Source organism: Tachypleus tridentatus, chromosome 12 (genome assembly GCF_004210375.1).
Source record: "Tachypleus tridentatus isolate NWPU-2018 chromosome 12, ASM421037v1, whole genome shotgun sequence".
Taxonomy (NCBI): domain Eukaryota; kingdom Metazoa; phylum Arthropoda; class Merostomata; order Xiphosura; family Limulidae; genus Tachypleus; species Tachypleus tridentatus.
Genome location: NC_134836.1, coordinates 129,989,686 through 130,010,828, shown reverse-complemented (window position 1 = coordinate 130,010,828; position 21,143 = coordinate 129,989,686). Strand labels below are relative to the sequence as shown.

The 21,143-nt window shown below is 33.1% G+C and overlaps 2 protein-coding genes across 10 annotated transcripts in view; both read left to right on the top strand.

Annotated features, from left to right (window-relative positions):
- LOC143234685 (polypeptide N-acetylgalactosaminyltransferase 13-like) overlaps positions 1-14,115 on the top strand; it is a 47,051-nt gene extending 32,936 nt beyond the window's left edge. For all 4 annotated transcript variants that reach the window (XM_076472242.1, XM_076472244.1, XM_076472245.1 and 1 more), the window contains 5 exons: positions 4,434-4,614; positions 5,325-5,464; positions 7,908-8,006; positions 10,037-10,171; positions 10,924-14,115. In XM_076472242.1, the coding sequence (XP_076328357.1) occupies positions 4,434-4,614; positions 5,325-5,464; positions 7,908-8,006; positions 10,037-10,171; positions 10,924-11,070 (702 nt within the window). In that variant the 3' untranslated portion in view covers positions 11,071-14,115. The remainder of the gene's footprint in view (positions 1-4,433; positions 4,615-5,324; positions 5,465-7,907; positions 8,007-10,036; positions 10,172-10,923) is intronic.
- Positions 14,116-18,759: 4,644 nt separating this feature from the next.
- The window catches only part of LOC143233219 (uncharacterized), a 40,276-nt gene continuing 37,892 nt past the window's right edge, over positions 18,760-21,143 (top strand). For 3 of the 6 annotated variants that reach the window (XM_076469196.1, XM_076469198.1, XM_076469194.1), the window contains exons 1-2: positions 19,145-19,402; positions 21,001-21,083. The gene's annotated coding sequence lies outside the window, so the exon portion shown is untranslated. Of the gene's footprint in view, positions 18,953-19,144; positions 19,403-21,000; positions 21,084-21,143 lie in introns of those variants that run through there. The other 3 variants (XM_076469195.1, XM_076469193.1, XM_076469197.1) reach the window with 2 other exon arrangements.

Sequence of the window (21,143 nt, the reverse complement as noted above, 5' to 3'; positions counted from 1 at the left end):
TCACTGATTGTTTTGGGTGTTGTTGTTCCACTGAACTTTTCTCTACACATTTTTCTAGTGGAGTTTGAGAGTCCCTACCACATTCCAGGAAGCTTGGGTAGTGGATTGTGGAGACAACTTCTTAAATGAGTTAATGAAACACAAAGTGTAGAAATTATTATAAAAACTACTCATTTGAAAGTAGGATGGTGGTCTTGGGTTGGTGTAGATGACACAATATCCTTCAATATGATACACAAATGAAAATGAGTTGTCAAAATTGCAGTTCACCCCTTTGATTGGGATCCCTTGTCCCATGTAGACGTCAGTTCCTAGTGGCGGGGTTTTGGATTGATAGTAAAACCAATCAAATCTTTGCACAGATGTCTATATTCGTACTCCATCACTGTTGTGAGTGATGATGGATTGTTAACATTCTTCCCCTTCCTTCCATTTTTATTTTTCTGAGGATGATGTTATGCTTAGGTGGTTCCAGCCAAGTTCACTTTTGAGGGAGGTGGTTTATATTACAGGATGTCAGGTTCCTGGATCAATCATATTAACCTTCTAGCCTTGGATATCCGTTACTACTTGTGACATCAAATATCCTTCATTACTTGTGACACAAGGTTTTAGTGTTTTACATTCAAGTCCCTCGCTGGGACAGCAATAAGTCTGTGGATTTCCAACACTAAAATCAGGGGTGGACATGACAAATTGCCTGACGTGCCTTTCCTCTCAGAAAACACATTCAAAATCATATTAAACTACATTTTGTTAATGCTATACCAATTAGTATAGCATAATATCTTAACTAATTATCGATATTTTAATACAAGTTTTAATTTTTTGAATTTACAAGGAAATATTAAAAAGAAATCCTGAATTTTCCATAGAATGACACGTGCAACATATATTCTCTTGGCATCTTGTCTTTGTTTTTCCACCACCCCTTGAAAGAGTGTCCCTTCCTGGGATACGCATCTTCTCTTTGAAGATATGTTAGTAGTTCTTACATTCAATTATATATTTTCTATAACCAATAGAAAGTTGAGGTTTTCATTTATCAAATAATGTATTGCATTACGTTGTGTTCTGAACAGATAAACATCAATTTCAATTATAATACAAATTTGGTTCCCATGGGAATCATAATGGCTTGCTTGGATGAATTTGTAATGGTTCTTAGAAAGCCAGAAAGTTTTTTTCTTGAAGGAAATTATCTGCTCTTTGCATGATATTAGTCTGTGTTCTTTAGTGCATTATTTAAATAAATAAAAATTTAGTGCATTATTACGATTATTTAAAAAAATTAAAGACTTAGTTTCACCAACAATCAACAACAATAAAAATGTTTATATAACTCATTTCTTGTTTTTTTATTTATTATAAAAGTAACTAAAATAAAAAATAGAGATCTTTTTAGGTTTGTCAAGATTAGATAAGGTAAAAATAAATAATAAAAATGTTTCATGAGGCATGCTTGCGAGCTGCAGCTGTTCCAAATGATGTACATTATAATTGCTCAGATGTAAATAGATTAATAATATTCTAGAAGTAATGAAAAGGATAATTTAGATTTATTTTGACTTTTTTTTTGGTGGCTACAAGGTCAGCCAGATTGATTCTGTTTTGAGATAGGATAGAGAAAATAATAGAAAAATATATAGTTTTATTGAGAAAAACGTTTGAAATGTATTCAGGAGGTTTTAGCAATCACACAAAGGAAATTTTATATTGAGAGGAAGAAAAATATTCTTAACCTTAACATGACAATTACTTTTGACATAAGTTATTCAAACAAATACTCAACATATTCATGAATAAACTCTTTATATTAATTTATTAAAATTACTTCATTAAAAAATATGACTACTAGATTTCTCCAAGTCTTTTGAACTTGAGTCAGATGGTATATGATCCTTTTACCTACCTCCGTCAGATGATAGTGTTTTGGATGTTGATTTGCCTTCACGATGATTCTCTTTCCTACTCCCACTTGGATGTTGGTTTTCAGTAGGCAGGTCTTTGGATTATAATTGACTTAACAATGGTATGATCTTCATCCTACCACACATGTGGATCTTGGTTCGTAACAGGTGGGCTTAGGGTGTACTTGACTTGCCATGTGTGGTCCGTCTTGTCTACCCTAAGTTCGCATCTTTTTCATTTTACCCACTTTTATATCTTCTGGGATTGAGTTTCACAAATAGTATATGGTTAGGATCACTATTTGGCCAGAGTTATCTTCCTTTTCGATGTTCTCTTCTGTTTTACCACCCATTTATGCAACATCTTTCTGTAATGGGCAAAGTTTAGAAGTAGTGTGGGCTCTTACAACAGATTTTTAGAATCTATGTCATCTTCAGGATTGTCCTTTGGACACTTTTGAAGGATGCTTCTTTCTTTCCCTCATACCATTCCCTCCACTTCTGTGTCAAAGTCTAAGGAATTCTCTCTCCAATAGGGGTGGTCAGGAACATTGTGGTTCCTCTTTGACCCCACTTATGGTGGATTATTTACTTTTACGTGGAAGTTTTCTTGTAATTTGATTTGACTTGTTTAAGGTGATGAAGTGAGGTGTGGGGCATTATGGAAATGACGAGTGAGAAAGGGAAGTGAGACAAAGGCGGCACTAGGGAAGTAGGCCAGGCCAGAGCCCGTAGTCCGAAAAGCCAACGAGACATCAACATTCTTGGCTGGGATCTAAAGATCCAATGTCTGAGATTTGGATGTGGAGGGAAATGGGAGTGCTCCGAGAAAACCCACTTTCACAGGACAGACGCCCAAAGATTTACGTGTCCTGTGCCCGAATCTGAAAAGAAATACGTATAAATATAAACATATATTCACTTTATTTATAATTATGTATTTTGTTGAGTGGTTTGTAATTGTTGAAATGTGTTATATGGTGAGATGTATTTTGGAGGAGCGCTGACCAATTTACATAATGACGCTGACCAATTTACATAATGACGCTGACCAATTTACATAATGACGCTGACCAATTTACATAATGACACTGACCAATTTACATAATGACGCTGACCAATTTACATAATGACGCTGACCAATTTACATAATGACACTGACCAATTTACATAATGACGCTGACCAATTTACATAATGACGCAGTTAGTTTTTGTGTTTTTCTTTCAAGTAATATTTGTATGATATTTCTGTGGGTGGGTAGTTTACTGTTTTTGTGTACATAGTTTCCTGGTGTGTGTGTTGGTAGTTGGTTAGCTGCTCTTACTATTTTATTTTGTTATATTTGGATCTTCTGTAGTATGTTGTTAGACATATTGTATGTGTCTTGACATCTATATTTTATCAGTGGATGGAGGTAAGCCTTGTATATTTAAATTAAGGTTTCTGATGAGCAGTTTGAGTGTTTGCTAGTGATGGACAGAAATGAAATGCATTTTCTGATGGATAAATGTATGTTGTTAACATGTTAATCTGCACTTATTTAACATGGGTGTTCTAGGCTGCATGGGGAGGCAACATACTGTATCAAAAATTATAATCTTCTTGTACTGAAAATATATTTTCAATAGATGCTTACCTCCTCTTGCACTTCCCACCCTACTGAAAACTGATTCTTCCATTTTCTGCCAAAACTCAAAGTAATAGTTCTGTAAAACCAAATAAAGGGGGGGCACGTGTCAGAAGAGTATGTTGCATTGTTATTGGTAGGGTTATCGCATAATGATATACATAAGAGACTCATTGAATCAGTCAGTTGCAGTTGAGGGGAGATAATATGCTCATGGCATGCATAAAAAAACTTGCATGTAGAGGTCAGCACTGTATATAAATAGCTATTTATGTGAGAGGATAAAAGTAACTATCAGAAATATATTTTTCAGTATAGGAGAACCGTAATGTCCATTTTTCAGTGTAGGAGAACCGTAATGTCCATTTTTCAGTGTAGGAGAACCGTAATGTCCATTTTTCAGTGTAGGAGAACCGTAATGTCCATTTTTCAGTGTAGGAGAACCGTAATGTCCATTTTTCAGTGTAGGAGAACCGTAATGTCCATTTTTCAGTGTAGGAGAACCGTAATGTCCATTTTTTCAGTATAGGAGAACCGTAATGTCCATTTTTCAGTGTAGGAGAACCGTAATGTCCATTTTTCAGTGTAGGAGAACCGTAATGTCCATTTTTCAGTGTAGGAGAACTGTAATGTCCATTTTTCAGTGTAGGAGAACCGTAATGTCCATTTTTCAGGATATATTTTATTGAGTGAAAACCTAAACCTGTTCTTCAAAATATATTTTAAGTAAAAATCTAGATTCATTCTTCAGGTTATACTTTATTAATGCAAATGCATAGAAAAAAGTTTAAATTTTATTTGTGTTTATTGTGTTAATTAATTTGTTAGTGTTATTTTTACTTAGCTTTGTTTAGATACACATTCCATTTAAAAATTACAAGTTCTTTATTGCAAGATCTGGATGTGTGGAGGAACACTTGAAATTGTCACATGTTCTCATGTGGGGCATGTTTTCCGTAAGTCTACACCTTATACTTTCCCTGGTGGTACGAGTAAAATTGTCAACCACAATAATGCACGATTAGCTTCTGTTTGGCTGGATGAATGGAAAGATTTTTACTATGCCATTAACCCTGGTAAGTTACTAAAATTGATTAGTACTGTAGTCAAAATAGGGATTCATAGCTTGAGAAGATAATGTTAACACCATTTTCAGCTTAGTTTGTTTGCTCTTTAAAGAGTCCCAGGCTGTAGATTTGAAAATAGGGATTCATAGCTTGAGAAGATAATGTTAACACCATTTTCAGCCTAGTTTGTTTGCTCTTTAAAGAGTCCCAGGCTGTAGACTTGAAAATAGGGATTCATAGCTTGAGAAGATAATGTTAACACCATTTTCAGCCTAGTTTGTTTGCTCTTTAAAGAGTCCCAGGCTGTAGACTTGAAAATAATCGTTTCATTTTGGTTCACCTTGTTTCTGTACTTTTTTGATTATCTCTATTTCTCTCTTTTAAATTATTAATTTTTTACTAATCTTGTAAGTTATAACTTGCTATTTACAATATCAAAATATTTTATCGTGTGACAACTTTTGAGCATTAAAGTGATTTCATTATGTGTTTAATTTCAGTCTCCTAGATTCCTTTCTCTTGTTAATGTTGTCATTTATAGCAAGAAAATACCATCAGACATCAATATCATTTTAACTTGTTTGTGTTTAAAATCATTTATAGGAAACTTAATGATACTTGAAAACATTCAATGTATTCTTTTGAAAACCATAATTAGTGAGAAAAAATAAATGCTAGATTAAGATAAAAATTGTCTTCATCATCTTTCTTCATTTTAGGTGCAAAAAAAGCTGAAATGGGTGACATTACCTACAGGAAACAGTTACGAGAGAAATTAAAGTGCAAAAGTTTTCGTTGGTATTTGGAAACAATATATCCTGAGTCCCAGATGCCTCTGGATTATTATCACCTTGGAGAGGTAGGTTTTTGTTATGTAAAAATTGTTCATGCCGAAAAGTATTAAATTTCAAAATTATGTGTGTTTCCAACGTGGTGCTTCTCACTACTCACAAGATTCACTATGCTCAATCAGTACTGCCCCCTGTAAACATGTATTTTTCTTTATGCATGTTGTAAGCCTTTTTGCTCCCCCCATGATTCCAGTGTGTTTCCCTTATAAATCATCACGCATCACTTCACCAAAAGGAGATTGACTTACTCGTGTGAAGCAAGAAACTCCTATACACTTATGTCGAACTATCACATCTTGATCAGAACTGCTTTTACTCAGACATGTTTGTTTGTTTGTTTGTTTAAAGTTTCACTCTTATCTTTTGTGAAGTGTTCATTTATTCAACTTCTGGTTTCTATTTTAAGTCTGTTTATTATCTTCACTTTAATTGCAGTTTATTACAATTCTTTTGTTCTTTATACCTTCAATTATTAGATCACTCTTTCTCATTATGACTTTCAAAGTTAATGTTACCACTTTGGGAGTTACACTTGTTACTAGTACCATGTCTTAGGCCTCAAGTGTGGCTGATTCTGTGGAAGATGTATCTGTGTTTATTCAGCAGGAAATAGAATGTTACATGGGTCAACCTTTGTTTCTGGACCTTGTTGCCCCACTTCCTTCCAAACAAGCTGAGCCTATTTATGATAAAGATGGATAAGGACTTGGATTGCTTATTTCCACCTCCTTGTTTTATCATGCCATGCCTGAGGAGCATGTTAAGCATAATTCAGTGTTTCTAGGATTTCATTTCTCAGGTATGTGACATTTTATCTATTTCCCACATTTGCTGTGTATCTCATCCTTCCTTACTGTGTGACCAGTCTTCCGATCCCTATTTGGTTTTTGAGGTACATACCTCACAATTAAGTGACAGGATTAGCATACTTTGGTCCTCACAGCCTTTGGATCAATTCACTCTTAAATGTTTCTTGTACCAGCTACTGCTGTAGTCCATTTTGCCTGTTTGGAGTGCAACTCTGAATTTCTTGTAAGTCTGACCCATAGTGTGGATGTTGCTATCCTGTGGCTGGGTTGGGAATTTAGAGTAGAACCAATCAACACAAGTTCTTGCACATGTTTATGGTTCTCTGTATTTCACCCTCTATCGTTCTCCTTCTGTGTTGTGAGTCACAGTGGAAGTAAGGGAGATTATTCTGGTTTTGTCCTTTTTGCTCTCCCTCATTGTATCTTATTCAGAGGAGGTTATTGCTTTTTGGATGGCTCTGGTCAGTTTCACTGTTGGAGAAGTTGATTTATATTATATGAAAATCCTTTCAATACTTGATGTTAGGTCCCAAGATTGATAGACCAAAGCTAACACACATCATGCTTAAAAGTTGGAAGACTCTTGCTTCTCTTCTGTTTCTTGAACTTGAGGTTAATGATCCTTATCTTATCTACTCATGTGGATGTTGGCTCCAAGTGTCTTGGATTCTGGATGTACTTACCATGTGTGGTCCATCTTGCCGTAGCTCCTGTACACTTAGAGATGCTCGTCCTTTTGATTTTACCCACTTTTATATTGTCTTGGATTAAGTTTCATAAATATTGTATAGTTCAGATGACTGTCTGTCCAGAGTTCTTTCCTACTTGGATGTTTTCCTCTGTTCTTCCACTCATTTATACATCTTTCTGTAATAAGTGAAGAGTATACCTGGTTCAGAAGTGGTGTGGTCTCCCACATCAGATTTTAGTGTCTGACTATCTCATCTTCAGGAGTGTCCTTCAGATGAAACTTCTTTCTTTTCTTCATCCTATTTGCTCCACCTATTCAACATGGGATTCTGGCTAATTATGTGAGTGGGAGGTAAAGTACTATATCAAAAGTTACGCTCATCTTATAAGGTATATTCAATAGGTACTTATCTTATGTATGTTTAGTAGGTACTTCTTACACTTCCCAGTTTCCTGTAATACTTAGATCTTCTGCTAAACCTCAAAGTGATAGTTCGCCAGAGGCATATAGCAGGAGCTACATGTGTTATATGGGCATGTTACGTTCCTGTTAGTGGAAAAGGAAGCAGAAAGCTTGTGGTATGTGTAAAGGAAAAAGTTGTATATAGAGGGCAGCACTGAACAAGAATAACTGATCTTTTGAAGAGAGGGAAGTACCTGTTGGTCATACATTTTTAGTATAGGATAATTAAAACTTTCCAAGAATTCAAACTGAGTGATTAATTTATTTTTGAGCTATATATGTGCATGTTAGACTGTATGAAAGTCACATTCACAAGGTTCAGCTTTTTCAAGCCTTTTGTGGAAAAAGTTATATCAAGGTTTCCAGCTTCATCACATGTATCATGATGCTGTGTTTTATTAATTTTAAAGTGGATTATTTTATATTTCTGTATGAGTTTATAAGGTTTGCAGATGTTGTTTTAGGCTTGAAAAACAAATTCTGTTTTAGATAAAGAACGTGGAATCTCAGGGTTGCCTGGACACGTTTGGTCGGAAGAGTGGTGAGAATGCAGCCATGGGTGCTTGTCATGGGTTGGGTGGAAACCAGGTTGGTGTACTTTTCTCAGTCTTGAAAGTGGTATTGAACACGTTATGAAGAAACGTCACTATTTTAAGAATCTCTATTGTAAGTTTTACATTACTCGGCTACTGTTTTTGGTTTTTTTCCTTACACTTAATGTAACGAAGCATTACTTTGTTTATTCAATGTAAAATACATGAAACTCAAATGATTATGTCATTAATTATAGTGATTGATGTTGAAGCTAAGAAACAGATCATTGTTATCAAAGTTTACTTTCCTCTGTTATTAAAATTGATGTGTAACATGGTTTAAAGTGTTAACTTATAAAAGTAGAAATGACTGTTATCTTATAGTGAGTTCTTTTGTAAAGTTTATGAGCAGAGGAAATATAAACTCCTTTAGAAAGACAAGCAGTGGCATTAGTTTGTTACAACAAGCCTGTCTGTACTTTAGAAAGACAAGCAGTGGCATTAGTTTGTTACAACAAGCCTGTCTGTACTTTAGAAAGACAAGCAGTGGCATTAGTTTGTTACAACAAGCCTGTCTGTACTTTAGAAAGACAAGCAGTGGCATTAGTTTGTTAAGCCTGTCTGTACTTTAGAAAGACAAGCAGTGGCATTAGTTTGTTACAACAAGCCTGTCTGTACTTTAGAAAGACAAGCAGTGGCATTAGTTTGTTACAACAAGCCTGTCTGTACTTTAGAAAGACAAGCAGTGGCATTAGTTTGTTAAGCCTGTCTGTACTTTAGAAAGACAAGCAGTGGCATTAGTTTGTTACAACAAGCCTGTCTGTACTTTAGAAAGACAAGCAGTGGCATTAGTTTGTTACAACAAGCCTGTCTGTACTTTAGAAAGACAAGCAGTGGCATTAGTTTGTTACAACAAGCCTGTCTGTACTTTAGAAAGACAAGCAGTGGCATTAGTTTGTTAAGCCTGTCTGTACTTTAGAAAGACAAGCAGTGGCATTAGTTTGTTACAACAAGCCTGTCTGTACTTTAGAAAGACAAGCAGTGGCATTAGTTTGTTACAACAAGCCTGTCTGTACTTTAGAAAGACAAGCAGTGGCATTAGTTTGTTACAACAAGCCTGTCTGTACTTTAGAAAGACAAGCAGTGGCATTAGTTTGTTAAGCCTGTCTGTACTTTAGAAAGACAAGCAGTGGCATTAGTTTGTTACAACAAGCCTGTCTGTACTTTAGAAAGACAAGCAGTGGCATTAGTTTGTTACAACAAGCCTGTCTGTATAAAGCAACTCGTAACAAAATTTGTGTTAAAGCAGAGTGCTCATTTTATTTGTGTTATGTGGTATGGAAAAGAAGATTTTATGTTGTATCTACAGAAATAATGAATACAAGTCTACAGAAATTACTTCATCGTACAGGTCACTTGTTAGGCCAAACTTGAAATACTGTGTTCAGTTTTGGGCTTCTCACCTCATGGAAGACATTGAATTGTTGGAAAAGGGTTCAGAGAAGGGCTACTTGGATGAAAGGGTTGTCCTGCGAGAGGTTGAAATCTCTCAAGTTGTTTTCTCTTGAAAGAAAGAATATGGGAATCTGATTGAAATGTTTAAGGTTGTAAAGGGAACTGATTCTGTTGATGCATCATCTGTATTCATAGATAACACACAAAATAGTAGGACCAAAGGACACAAATATAGAATTTGGCAGGGTAGATGTTAACTTCAGCTAAGATAGTTTCATTTTTCTAACAGGGTGGTTGACCTTTCAAATTGGTTGTCTTTAGATGTTGTAGAAGGAGTAAACTTTAGTGAATTTTAGAAAAAGCTTTAAGTATATGAAAGACAAGGACTGTATTTAAAGTTATAAACTTATTAGTAGTTCTGTCCATAGAATGTTATTCTTTTATTTTCAGACATATTAAGTTGTATCCATTAAACAGTTTTAACTAGGATATCCTGTAACAACTAAAAACTACCATTGTGAAATGTGGTTAAAGGTTGAGGTTTTAGTTTAAAATGGTTTAAAGTGTTTTTTTACTGAGTTGTGATCTTGATAACTGAAATAAAGTGTAGAAAAATGGTTTTCATTCCAGGTTTTTGCATACACAAAACGCCAACAAATAATGTCTGATGACAACTGTTTGGATGCAGCTTCAGTTGAGGGGCCTGTTAAACTTATAAGATGTCATGGAATGGGAGGAAACCAGATGTGGAAATATGATGAAAAGGTAATAACTTTTGAATGGCTTCACTTAACTGTCCATTCCATAGGCTGTCCGAATATCCAGGTATTGAATGTGATTCATCTGTGTAAAAAACGGATGTTGTCGTGTGGCCAGTCCACACCTGTGTACATGACAGAACAAATGTGGAGTCACTCCTTGGTCATCTTGATGAAAGTCTGGTGTACTGAAGTTCCTCCTCCTAAACTTGTATCAACTCTTGGAAACTTTTCAAGGGCAGTGTACATGTTATGTTGAATGAGTGTATTCTGTCATGTCCATGTTATTCTCTGGTATGATAGGCTGTATTGTTTATGTATTACAACTCATGTTATTGTTTTTGTATCAGAATTCTCATCACCTGTAAGTGGTGTTTTTCCTTCTTTTGGCAGATTAAGTGGTTGTATGTGTAATACTGTTATGTGTTTTTTGAGAGATATCTGCTATATGGCAGTAATTTTCTTCCTGTTTAGTCTTATTTATTTTCTTTTATCAAGTGTGCTGGGTTATCTGTTGTTACGTTATGTTCCTTCTCAATATTAGAAATGGTTATTATTATTAAAACTAGCCAGTCTCTAGTGTTGAATTACTGTTGAAGTTACCTTTGATGTTGGCTGTAGTGTGTGTGACCATATTATGGTCAACATAATTGAGCCAGATCTGTAGGTTGTTTTTCTCACTGTGAGAACAATGTTGTTGGTTTTTAATTTTACAGATATATCCATATTTTCCTACAGGCTCATATTTTCTACTTTTAGGATCAGATGGTAATACACGTAAACACAGGACGTTGTCTTACCAAGCCAGATGACAAGGATGCTACCTTACCTCTGTTGCAAGTGTGTAATCCAAGTAATTCTCAGAAATGGGTAATGCAAGGAAAATTCCAATGGCAAGCTTCTTAAAAATCAAAACACATGATTGTTATTTATACAGAGTTTGGGAAATGTCCTGGTGATTGTTATTTATATAGAGATCAGGAATTGTCCTGGAAAACCATTGATGTGTTTTCAATAACCAAGCAAGTATTAAGAACATTATCAATGTTCCTGTGAAACTCTTTTATGAAATTTGTTTTTGTGGTTAACACCTGCTGCTACTTTCGTGTGTGTGAATGTATTTGAAATATATATATATATACAGTTTTAATCATTCCATTGCATGGAATTTCACGTTTGAAAATTAAAATTTGCTATAAGATTGCTTTACATGTGCATGGGGCTTAGCTTTAGTGACAGTTAGTTCTCGATACCCGAGCTTTCCCAAATCAGAACAATTACGTATCATTGTTTACCTTCTTGTAATTTGTCAAGTTAAGCTTTCACCAGACCCATCAGACCATATTTGATACATTTAGGTTACTCTAAAAACTATTAGTAGAAAAAACAAGTTTCATGTTATTTCCTAGCTCAACTTGAAGGTAAGTCTGACGGTTTATTATTGTAAAATTTGGTTATAATATATTTTGACGGTCACAGAGCTGATAACAAATATTTCTGTATCATTTCTTGTCTTGGGCTGTTTATAAATTAATTATTTTCAGTTGAAGGACGTTCTTGATGTTCAAGTGATATTTCTCATTTTTTTACCAGTTTTGTTAATTAATTTAATATATATTAAAATATCCACAGAAAGTAATTAAAGTTTTATGACAATAATAACCACTTCTCCCAACTTTTTGTACAGTTCTTGTTAGTACAGAATTAATTTGTGTTGTTTTGTGATTTTTGATCAGTGAATATATATGCTAGTTGTTTCTGGTAAGATCCAAGTGCAACTATCAGTATCAACATATTAAAATTATCGAACACTATACAACCTGAATGTTTTCTTTATTGTAATAACTGTATGTCAAAAAGTGTTTTCATCACTACATTGAAGACCACATCAAATAATTTTTCCTGCTTAGGCAAGAATTTAAAAAACTGTATTGGAGGAAACTATTAATAAAAAAAAAAAAAAATGGCTGAAAACAACTAATGTGTTTGAATTCAAACCATTTAGGAAACGGGTTTTTCAAACAGTATGCCATTCTTGTTACTTGTATCAGTTTCATTTATTTATTATTTTCACTTGCTGACTCTTGAATAATAAACATAGATTACCACTTTATTGTTTCTTTTGAATGACAAGGATTTCTATTTAGATAAAATTACTGTAAGGGAAGTAATTTTTCACAGAATATAATATCATCCAGTCTGTTTCATGCTTGGAAATCCTGCCAAACATAATTTTCTCTACTTTGGTTTCTGTGTTTGGAAGTCCCATAAAACAGAAAATAATTTCCTCCAGTCTGTTTTACCCATGTTGAGACTTGTACTTGAGATATTAAGTACAAGACAGAATTGTTTCTACTGTACCATGAATATGGGTCCTTTCAGTGCCTTGTGTATCTTGAACAAATCAAAGTGTTAGTGGTACAAGTTAGAAATGACAACCCAAACATTCTTTCATATGTCAAATCTCTGTTGGAACATTCCACTGAATACAACTATAGTATGGTGAGAAAAGGTGTAATATTATTTATTCTTGATAAAACTGTTACCCATGTATGTAGTAGATAATTATTTCTGACAACCTTTGTATTTGTTTAGCACTGTCTGCTTTTACATGTTCACTTTGTAACATGTTCATTTTATGTACTGAGGGTAATCATATGTATTAGGTTTTCATTAATTTTTTCTAAAATTATCCAATTTGTTTATATGTTTTTCATCTTTTATATTTATAATTTGTTGAGAAGTTGATATCAAAATAAAGTTAATGGATGTTTGTAATTATTTCTTAGATGAAATTAACACTTAGGGCACTGTAGGAATTGTAAACATCCATTTGATATATAGAAAAAGTAATTATTCAGACAGTGAAAACTGTAATAAAATACAACATTATTTTGTTTATGTGAGTTTGTGTTTCTCTTTCTGTTACTTTCATCTTGTAGTGTTAGCCATCCTGACAATTTTCCACCATCTGTCATGCCAAGCAGCTATAGTTTGTACGAAACCTTTACCATCACATCTGGTTATATTCTTTCGTAGTTGTCCATTTACCGTTCCATCTGTTTATGTTCTTCTGCACTTGTTTGTTCTTCCATCTATTTATGTTCTTCCTTACTTGTTTATCATTCTTTCTGTTTGTTCTTCCATTGTCCTTCATTTATTGTTCCATCTGTTTGTTCTTCTGCACTTGTTCATCATTCTTTGTTTGTTCTTCCATTGTCCTTTACTTACCATTCCATCTGTTTATGTTCTTCTGCACTTGTTCATCATTCTTTCTGTTTGTTCTTCCCTTGTCCTTTATTTACCATTCCATCTATTTATGTTCTTCTGCACTTGTTCATCATTCTTTCTGATTGTTCTTCCCTTGTCCTTTATTTACCATTCCATCTGTTTATGTTCTTCTGCACTTGTTCATCATTCTTTCTGTTTGTTCTTCCCTTGTCCTTTATTTACCATTCCATCTGTTTATGATCTCTGCTACTTGTTTTTCATTCTTTCTATTTGTTCTTCCCTTGTCCTTTATTTGCTATTCCATCTGTTTATGTTCTTCCTTACTTCTTTGGTTACCATTTCTTTTAAAGCTGCTTGAAATGCTTCTTCCACTCTCTAGTCCACCCACATAATATCTTTTTTTTCAGTGATCCTTTTTATGTTTATCTGTTCAATTTTCACTCTTAGCTTTATTAGTGTCTACAAGAAATGTGCTAATTTCCCAAGTCTTAATTTCATCTGGTGCTTTCAAGACACTATATATGTGCTGAACAGCTCGTATATTTCAGTACTCTTTCTTCCAGGTATCTAAAGGAGTTTCAGATTTGGGGTTGGTTGGTCTATGGAATTTAAACTGTAATTAAACTTGAAAGGCTATCAGTATTAACAGAATCATTTTATTATTCTAAATTGTATTTCATCTTTGTATTGAAATAAAGATATGAATATTTTCCAAGCCTGGCTACTCTAATAGTAACTTTATTTGCTGCTCTTTATCTCCTGTACTAACTTACAAATATGAAATTGGTGAGTTTCCAGTTTAATATTGTGATCAGCATTTGTTAAACAACTAAGCTTCACAGAAAATAAGTAGACTGACTTTATTATAATCTCTAGATACACAAGTTCATGGATATTTATTGAAACAGGTGTTGATGTTTTGTTTATATTGTTTTGCAAAGTTTAAATGTTATTTTGAATATGGAGAATTTGGTTTACATTAAATATGAGGTTATTAATCGCATCTTCAGAGAAATTTAAATCGCCATAACAATGGAAGGAAAGACTTCTGGTTTCTTAATTCCTTGTAAAGTTACTGAACAAGTTTTCTATTAGTTCAGATTAGTGTTGTCACTTCTGTATGCACTGAGGTGAATATTTACAGGATGAGAAATGGTTTTAGTCAAGTGTACAAAAGTGAATAAACTTAACTGAGAAATTGTCACATAGCCTGTAGTTAACAAACCAGAATTAAAGTTTAACTCTGAAGTTATTACGAATTCAGTAGTAAATAAACTACAGTGCAAGGTTAACTATATGGAAGTTATAATAATAATAACTACACAATACTGAATAAACTAGTATCAAAGTTTATCTCTAATCAAATGATTGTTATCACAACCTAGTAATGAGTAAAGTAGAAAATTTTCCTCTAATCAAATCATTCCTATCACAACACCATAATAAATAAACTAGAGAGAATGTCACCAATCAAATTATTATTACAACAAACAAAAGAAGTGAATAAACCAGTGTAAATGTGTATCTCTAATCAACTAATTCTTATGACAACAAAGTAGTGAGTAAACTAGAGTGAAAGTTTACCTCCAACTGAATGATTGTAATAATTATACAGTTGATAATAAACAAGAAATTTACCAATCAAATGATTGTTATCACAACAAGGTAGTGAACAAACTAGAGTGAATGTGTACCTCCAACTGAATGATTGTAATAATTATACAGTCGATAATAAACAAGAAAGTTACCAATCAAATGACTGTTATCACAACACGGTAGTGAATAAACTAGAGTGAATGTGTACCTCCAACTGAATGATTGTAATAATTATATAGTCGATAATAAACAAGAAATTTACCAATCAAATGATTGTTATCACAACAAGGTAGTGAACAAACTAGAGTGAATGTGTACCTCCAACTGAATGATTGTAATAATTATACAGTCGATAATAAACAAGAAAGTTACCAATCAAATGACTGTTATCACAACACGGTAGTGAATAAACTAGAGTGAATGTGTACCTCCAACTGAATGATTGTAATAATTATACAGTCGAGAATAAACGAGAAAGTTACCAATCACATGATTGTTATCACAACAAGGTAGTGAATAAACTAGAGTGAAAGTGTACCTCCAACTGAATGATTGTAATAAGTATACAGTCGATAATAAACAAGAAAGTTACCAATCAAATGACTGTTATCACAACACGGTAGTGAATAAACTAGAGTGAATGTGTACCTCCAACTGAATGACTGTAATAATAACACAGTCGATAATAAACGAGAGAAAGTTACCAATCAAATGATTGTTATCACAACATGGTAGTGAATAAACTAGAGTGAATGTGTACCTCCAACTGAATGATTGTAATAATTATACAGTCGATAATAAACAAGAAAGTTACCAATCAAATGACTGTTATCACAACATGGTAGTGAATAAACTAGAGTGAATGTGTACCTCCAACTGAATGATTGTAATAATTATACAGTCAATAATAAACAAGAGAGAAAGTTACCAATCAAATGATTGTTATCACAACAAGGTAGTGAACAAACTAGAGTGAATGTGTACCTCCAACTGAATGATTGTAATAATTATACAGTCGATAATAAACAAGAGAGAAAGTTACCAATCAAATGATTGTTATCACAACACGATAGTGAATAAACTAGAGTGAATGTTTTTCTCTAATCAAGTGATTCTTAACAATGTAGTGAATAAACTAGAGATAAAGTTTACTTTTTATGATAACACAGTTGTGAATAAGCTACAAGCAATGTTACCAATCAAACAATTATCACAATACAGTAGAGAATAACATGTAGTGAAAGTTTACCTTTGATCAGATGATTGTTATCACAACAAAATAAGAATAAACCAGAGTGATAGTGTACTTGTAATCAAGTGATTGTTACAACAACACTGTTGTGAATCAAGTGGAGTGAAAGTTCACCTCTCATCAGATGATTGTTTTTACAGCACATTAGTGAATGCTTTCCTCTAATCACATGATTATCACAACACATTAGTGAATAAACTAGAGTGAAAGTTCACCTCTCATCAGATGATTGTTATTGCAGCACATTAATGAATGCTTTCCTCTAATCACATGATTATCACAACACATTAGTGAATAAACTAGAGTGAAAGTTTACCTCTCATGAGATGATTGTCATCACAATAAAAATTGAATAAACCAGAATGAGAGTGTACCTCTAATGAGATGAGTGTTATGATGACACAGCAGTGAATAAACTGGAGTGAAAGTGTACCTCTAATCAAATTAATATATCAAATATATGACATGGTCAGTTAATTTGATATGTTGTCTTCGCATGTGACATCAGTTAATTTAATAGGTTGTCTTCGCATGTGACGTCAGTTAATTTGATATGTTGTCTTCGCATGTGACATCGGTTAATTTGATATGTTGTCTTTGCTTGTGAGGTCAGTTAATTTGATATGTTGTCTTTGCCTGTGAGGTCAGTTAATTTGATAGATTGTCTTCACATGTGACGTCAGTTAATTTGATAGGTTGTCTTCACATGTGACGTCAGTTAATTTGATATGTTGTCTTCGCATGTGACGTCAGTTAATTTGATATGTTGTCTTCGCATGTGACGTCAGTTAATTTGATATGTTGTCTTCGCATGTGACATCGGTTGATGTGATATGTTGTCTTCAAATGTGATGTCAGTTAATTTGATATGTTGTCTTCCCATGTGACATCAGTTAATTTGATATGTTGTCTTTGCCTGTGAGGTCAGTTAATTTGATATGTTGTCGTCGCATGTGACGTCAGTTAATTTGATATGTTGTCTTCGCATGTGACATCAGTTAATTTAATAGATTGTCTTCACATGTGACATCGGTTAATGTGATATGTTGTCTTCGCATGTGACGTCAGTTAATTTGATATGTTGTCTTTGCCTGTGAGGTCAGTTAATTTGATATGTTGTCGTCGCATGTGACGTCAGTTAATTTGATATGTTGTCGTCGCATGTGACATCAGTTAATTTGATATGTTGTCTTCGCATGTGACATCAGTTAATTTAATAGATTGTCTTCACATGTGACATCGGTTAATGTGATATGTTGTCTTCAAATGTGACGTCAGTTAATTTGATATGTTGTCTTTGCCTGTGAGGTCAGTTAATTTGATATGTTGTCTTCGCATGTGACGTCAGTTAATTTAATAGGTTGTCTTCGCATGTGACGTCAGTTAATTTGATGTTGTCTTCGCATGTGACGTCAGTTAATTTGATATGTTGTCTTCGCATGTGACGTCAGTTAATTTGATATGTTCTCTTCGCATGTGATGTCAGTTAAATTGATGTTGTCCTCACATTGGACGTCAGTTAATTTAATAGGTTGTCTTCACATGGGATGTCAGTTAATTTAATAGGTTGTCTAGCATTTTTAGCCCACAGACATACTACTCTACCACTGGGGGAGGGCATATTTACTTCAACTAGGATTTATTTTTAGGTTTTTAATAACTATATATCTAAATTATGTTTACTCCAATTAGTATTTCTCATTATTAGGTTATATTGTTGTGTATCTAACCAATGAAGTCTTCATCAGTCATTGACTGTATAATTAGTGGGAAAGTTTTGAAATCATGAAAGTCCATTTTCTCAGACTATGTAGTTTACTTTCAGTTTTAAAATTTTCAGTAAGGTAGCATGATTAACAGCATGTTGAATATAAAAAAATCACAAGAAGTTTTGCAAACATGTCAACTTAAATGGCTTAACTATTTTAAACATGCATTTGTTCTCCACCCATAACCCCACTGTATCTAAAGTAACATTAATATTACCAAAACTTAAGTTGCAGAAGTATTTAAAAACTAATATAACAGACGATCAGTGGATGTCTAAACTTCATTTCTTCATACTTCAAGTCTAAATACTTATTAAACTCCTTTAACTCACAGACCCCTTTTCAAGTCGCATTTTTTTTTTTTTTTTAACGAGATATAAATAAAATTAAAACTAACACAGTTTACCCACGCCACGGATGCTGGGCTACATTTTAGTTATTAGAGAGTACGTTAACTGTGTATCATTATATAAACAAAGTTCAATTAATATCGTAAGGTAACGTATTCTCAAGACAGCTGGTATGGGTATTAGCACTTCAATTAAAAGTACAGAGCTGTTCTTAAAGCACACTTTACAAAGTACGGGCATGTACTTTATTTAAAGTGGTAAAACCCATTCCAGCCGTCTTGAGAATACACTTTTACTTCTAGTTGGTTTCTCGTCATCACGAATCGTTAGTTAATGTTTTCAAAGTGAAAAGTTACAAATGGATATAACCTGCTGAGGTTATATTTCAACATAACTACCACTACACATCCACGTTATCAAACTTTTCCTTACCAAAACATTAACCATTTAATACATATGTCGCGCTTAACAACGTCATATGCCGTTGCACGTCAGAGAGCCAAGAAAGTGGAAGTGTAGCGCCATCTAAGAGTAATTTTCTTTAATTTCGTTACTGTAAGCTTAGAGTTGTATGAACAAGGCGAAAGGTGGTAAGTAAATTGCGCAGTATTTGAGTTTAATATTTTTTTTTCCTTTTATAAAATCTAGAATTGTACAAAAGAATATTATTTGCGACATACTATACTTTCTAGTTTATCTTCAAGAACACTTTATATAATTGGTATGATTATCCTTAGTAACATATGAACCCCAATTTTAGAAATAATTCGGGCAGATCTACTTGCAGCTCTTTTCTTGGCGCGAATTATGTGTAACCCCCACGAGGGCGCCACTTGAAAATGTTAGGCCTAGTTACATTCAAAGAGAGAACGCTAATTTTTCATTCAATTTAAAATTAAAATTAAAAATGGCATAAAGACATGTGCCGTTATAAATTGAACATACGTGTTCCTTAAAACTTTACACATTAAAGTTCAGCCGTATATGTTAATTTATATGTGCGTGTGTGTATTTAGTGAAATACTCTGTTGGAAGAGAAGGTACCTAACGTAAAAAGTTTATAACTAGAACACTACCACACGCTTACATTTTTATTTAAGTTATTATTCCATTTTTGATAGTAATATTAAAATGAAACTGAATTGTACTTGTTTTAAGGATAAGCGTAAACATAAATGAATTTAATAGCAAATATTAATGAGCTAATTATATAAATATATTAGTATTTTTAAAAAAAATTCAACTAAAAGTGGATACGAATTTTTTTCAAAACTCAGTTAAAGATAAAAACAGAAATACGATATTAAACCTGAATAAATATTAAAGATATATGTATTATTTAAGAAAATAATAAGTCAACAACTGTACAAGTTTCAACTGGCAATAACCAGTAATAAGCAGGATAGTATTACATTTTTAGATATTCATATTGGAATTTTTAATTAATACATTGGTTCATCATGTAATATAACAGTAACAAAATTTAATATGTTGCTTTTAATACAATTAATTAAAATTTTGATTTTGTTAATATTATAGTTATTTGAATACAATGGTAGACTAATAAAATATATTTTACACCATTTAAATAATAGTTTAATCCAGAGAGAGAACATTTCATTACAAAACAAGTTTTTATCATAGCCTATATATCCCATAGTTCTATATGCTACATGAATAAACGTTTTACATACGATTGTAAAATTTTGTTTAGCAAATGGAAATTTTCATTTTAAACAGAGGTTCTAATGACATAGGAGAAATATGGTGATGATAAACAAATAATCAAATAAAAAATCATAGCTTATATTTGATAGTCATAAATCATGGTCTTGTTTGTTGATCTTGATATTAAATCCATGCACATCAAGGGAGAGAAACATGAAGCCATCTGTGAGAGTTGGGAAAATCTTTTTTTTTTAACTATAAATAAAAAATAAGCGTTTGAGTGAAACTAGCAGTGGGTCATATGTATATGAAACCAACAGTAACAAAATATTTTAAAAGCAAGAAAAAATATACCAGAATGTTGAATCTCAAGAGCTCAGATTTTTCAAGGTCTAGCCTTGAGGGTAAATTGATTCAAAGAGTTCATAGTCCAAATCCTGTTACAGCAAAATCTTGTGTTACATTTACACCCTGTGTGTTAGAAAATTATCAGATTATACTATTGGATTAGAATAGCCCAAACTTTGGTGGTTGGTGCTATTGACTTGTGGCTCTCTCTACAGTAAATTTTGGTTCAAAAGTAGAGACATATGATGTAGGTAGTTATTGTGTGAATATCCAAAATGAAAAGTGGATAAGAGAGAGAATGTCTGAGAAATAAATACCATGTTTCTATTCCTCTATTTGATACTTACAATCATAATTTTAAATATAAGAATGGACATGTTAAGGTTATTTATATGAATAACAATGGATGTGTTAATGTTATATTTTCTGAAGTATGATATAGAACTTTAAAGACATAAAATTTTCTTCTCAGTAACTTGTAACAACTAATGTAGTCAGAGGTTTTCTAACATCTAGGTAAAAGGGAATCTTTCATACACACCTCTAGTATTCTTTAACCTGTCACACAAATTTTCTACATAAATTAAATTAATACTTTCTCATCTCATCTCATCTACAATAGCAACTTCTCACATGAGATACTCTAGTGAGCGCACCATCTGGACACTGCAAGAGTGCTGTGCTCTCATCTTCACTTAAGCTGTGGTAAGTTTTTTTTCCCCCTATTCTTCATGTGAGAATAATTTCTGTTGATTTCACTACTTG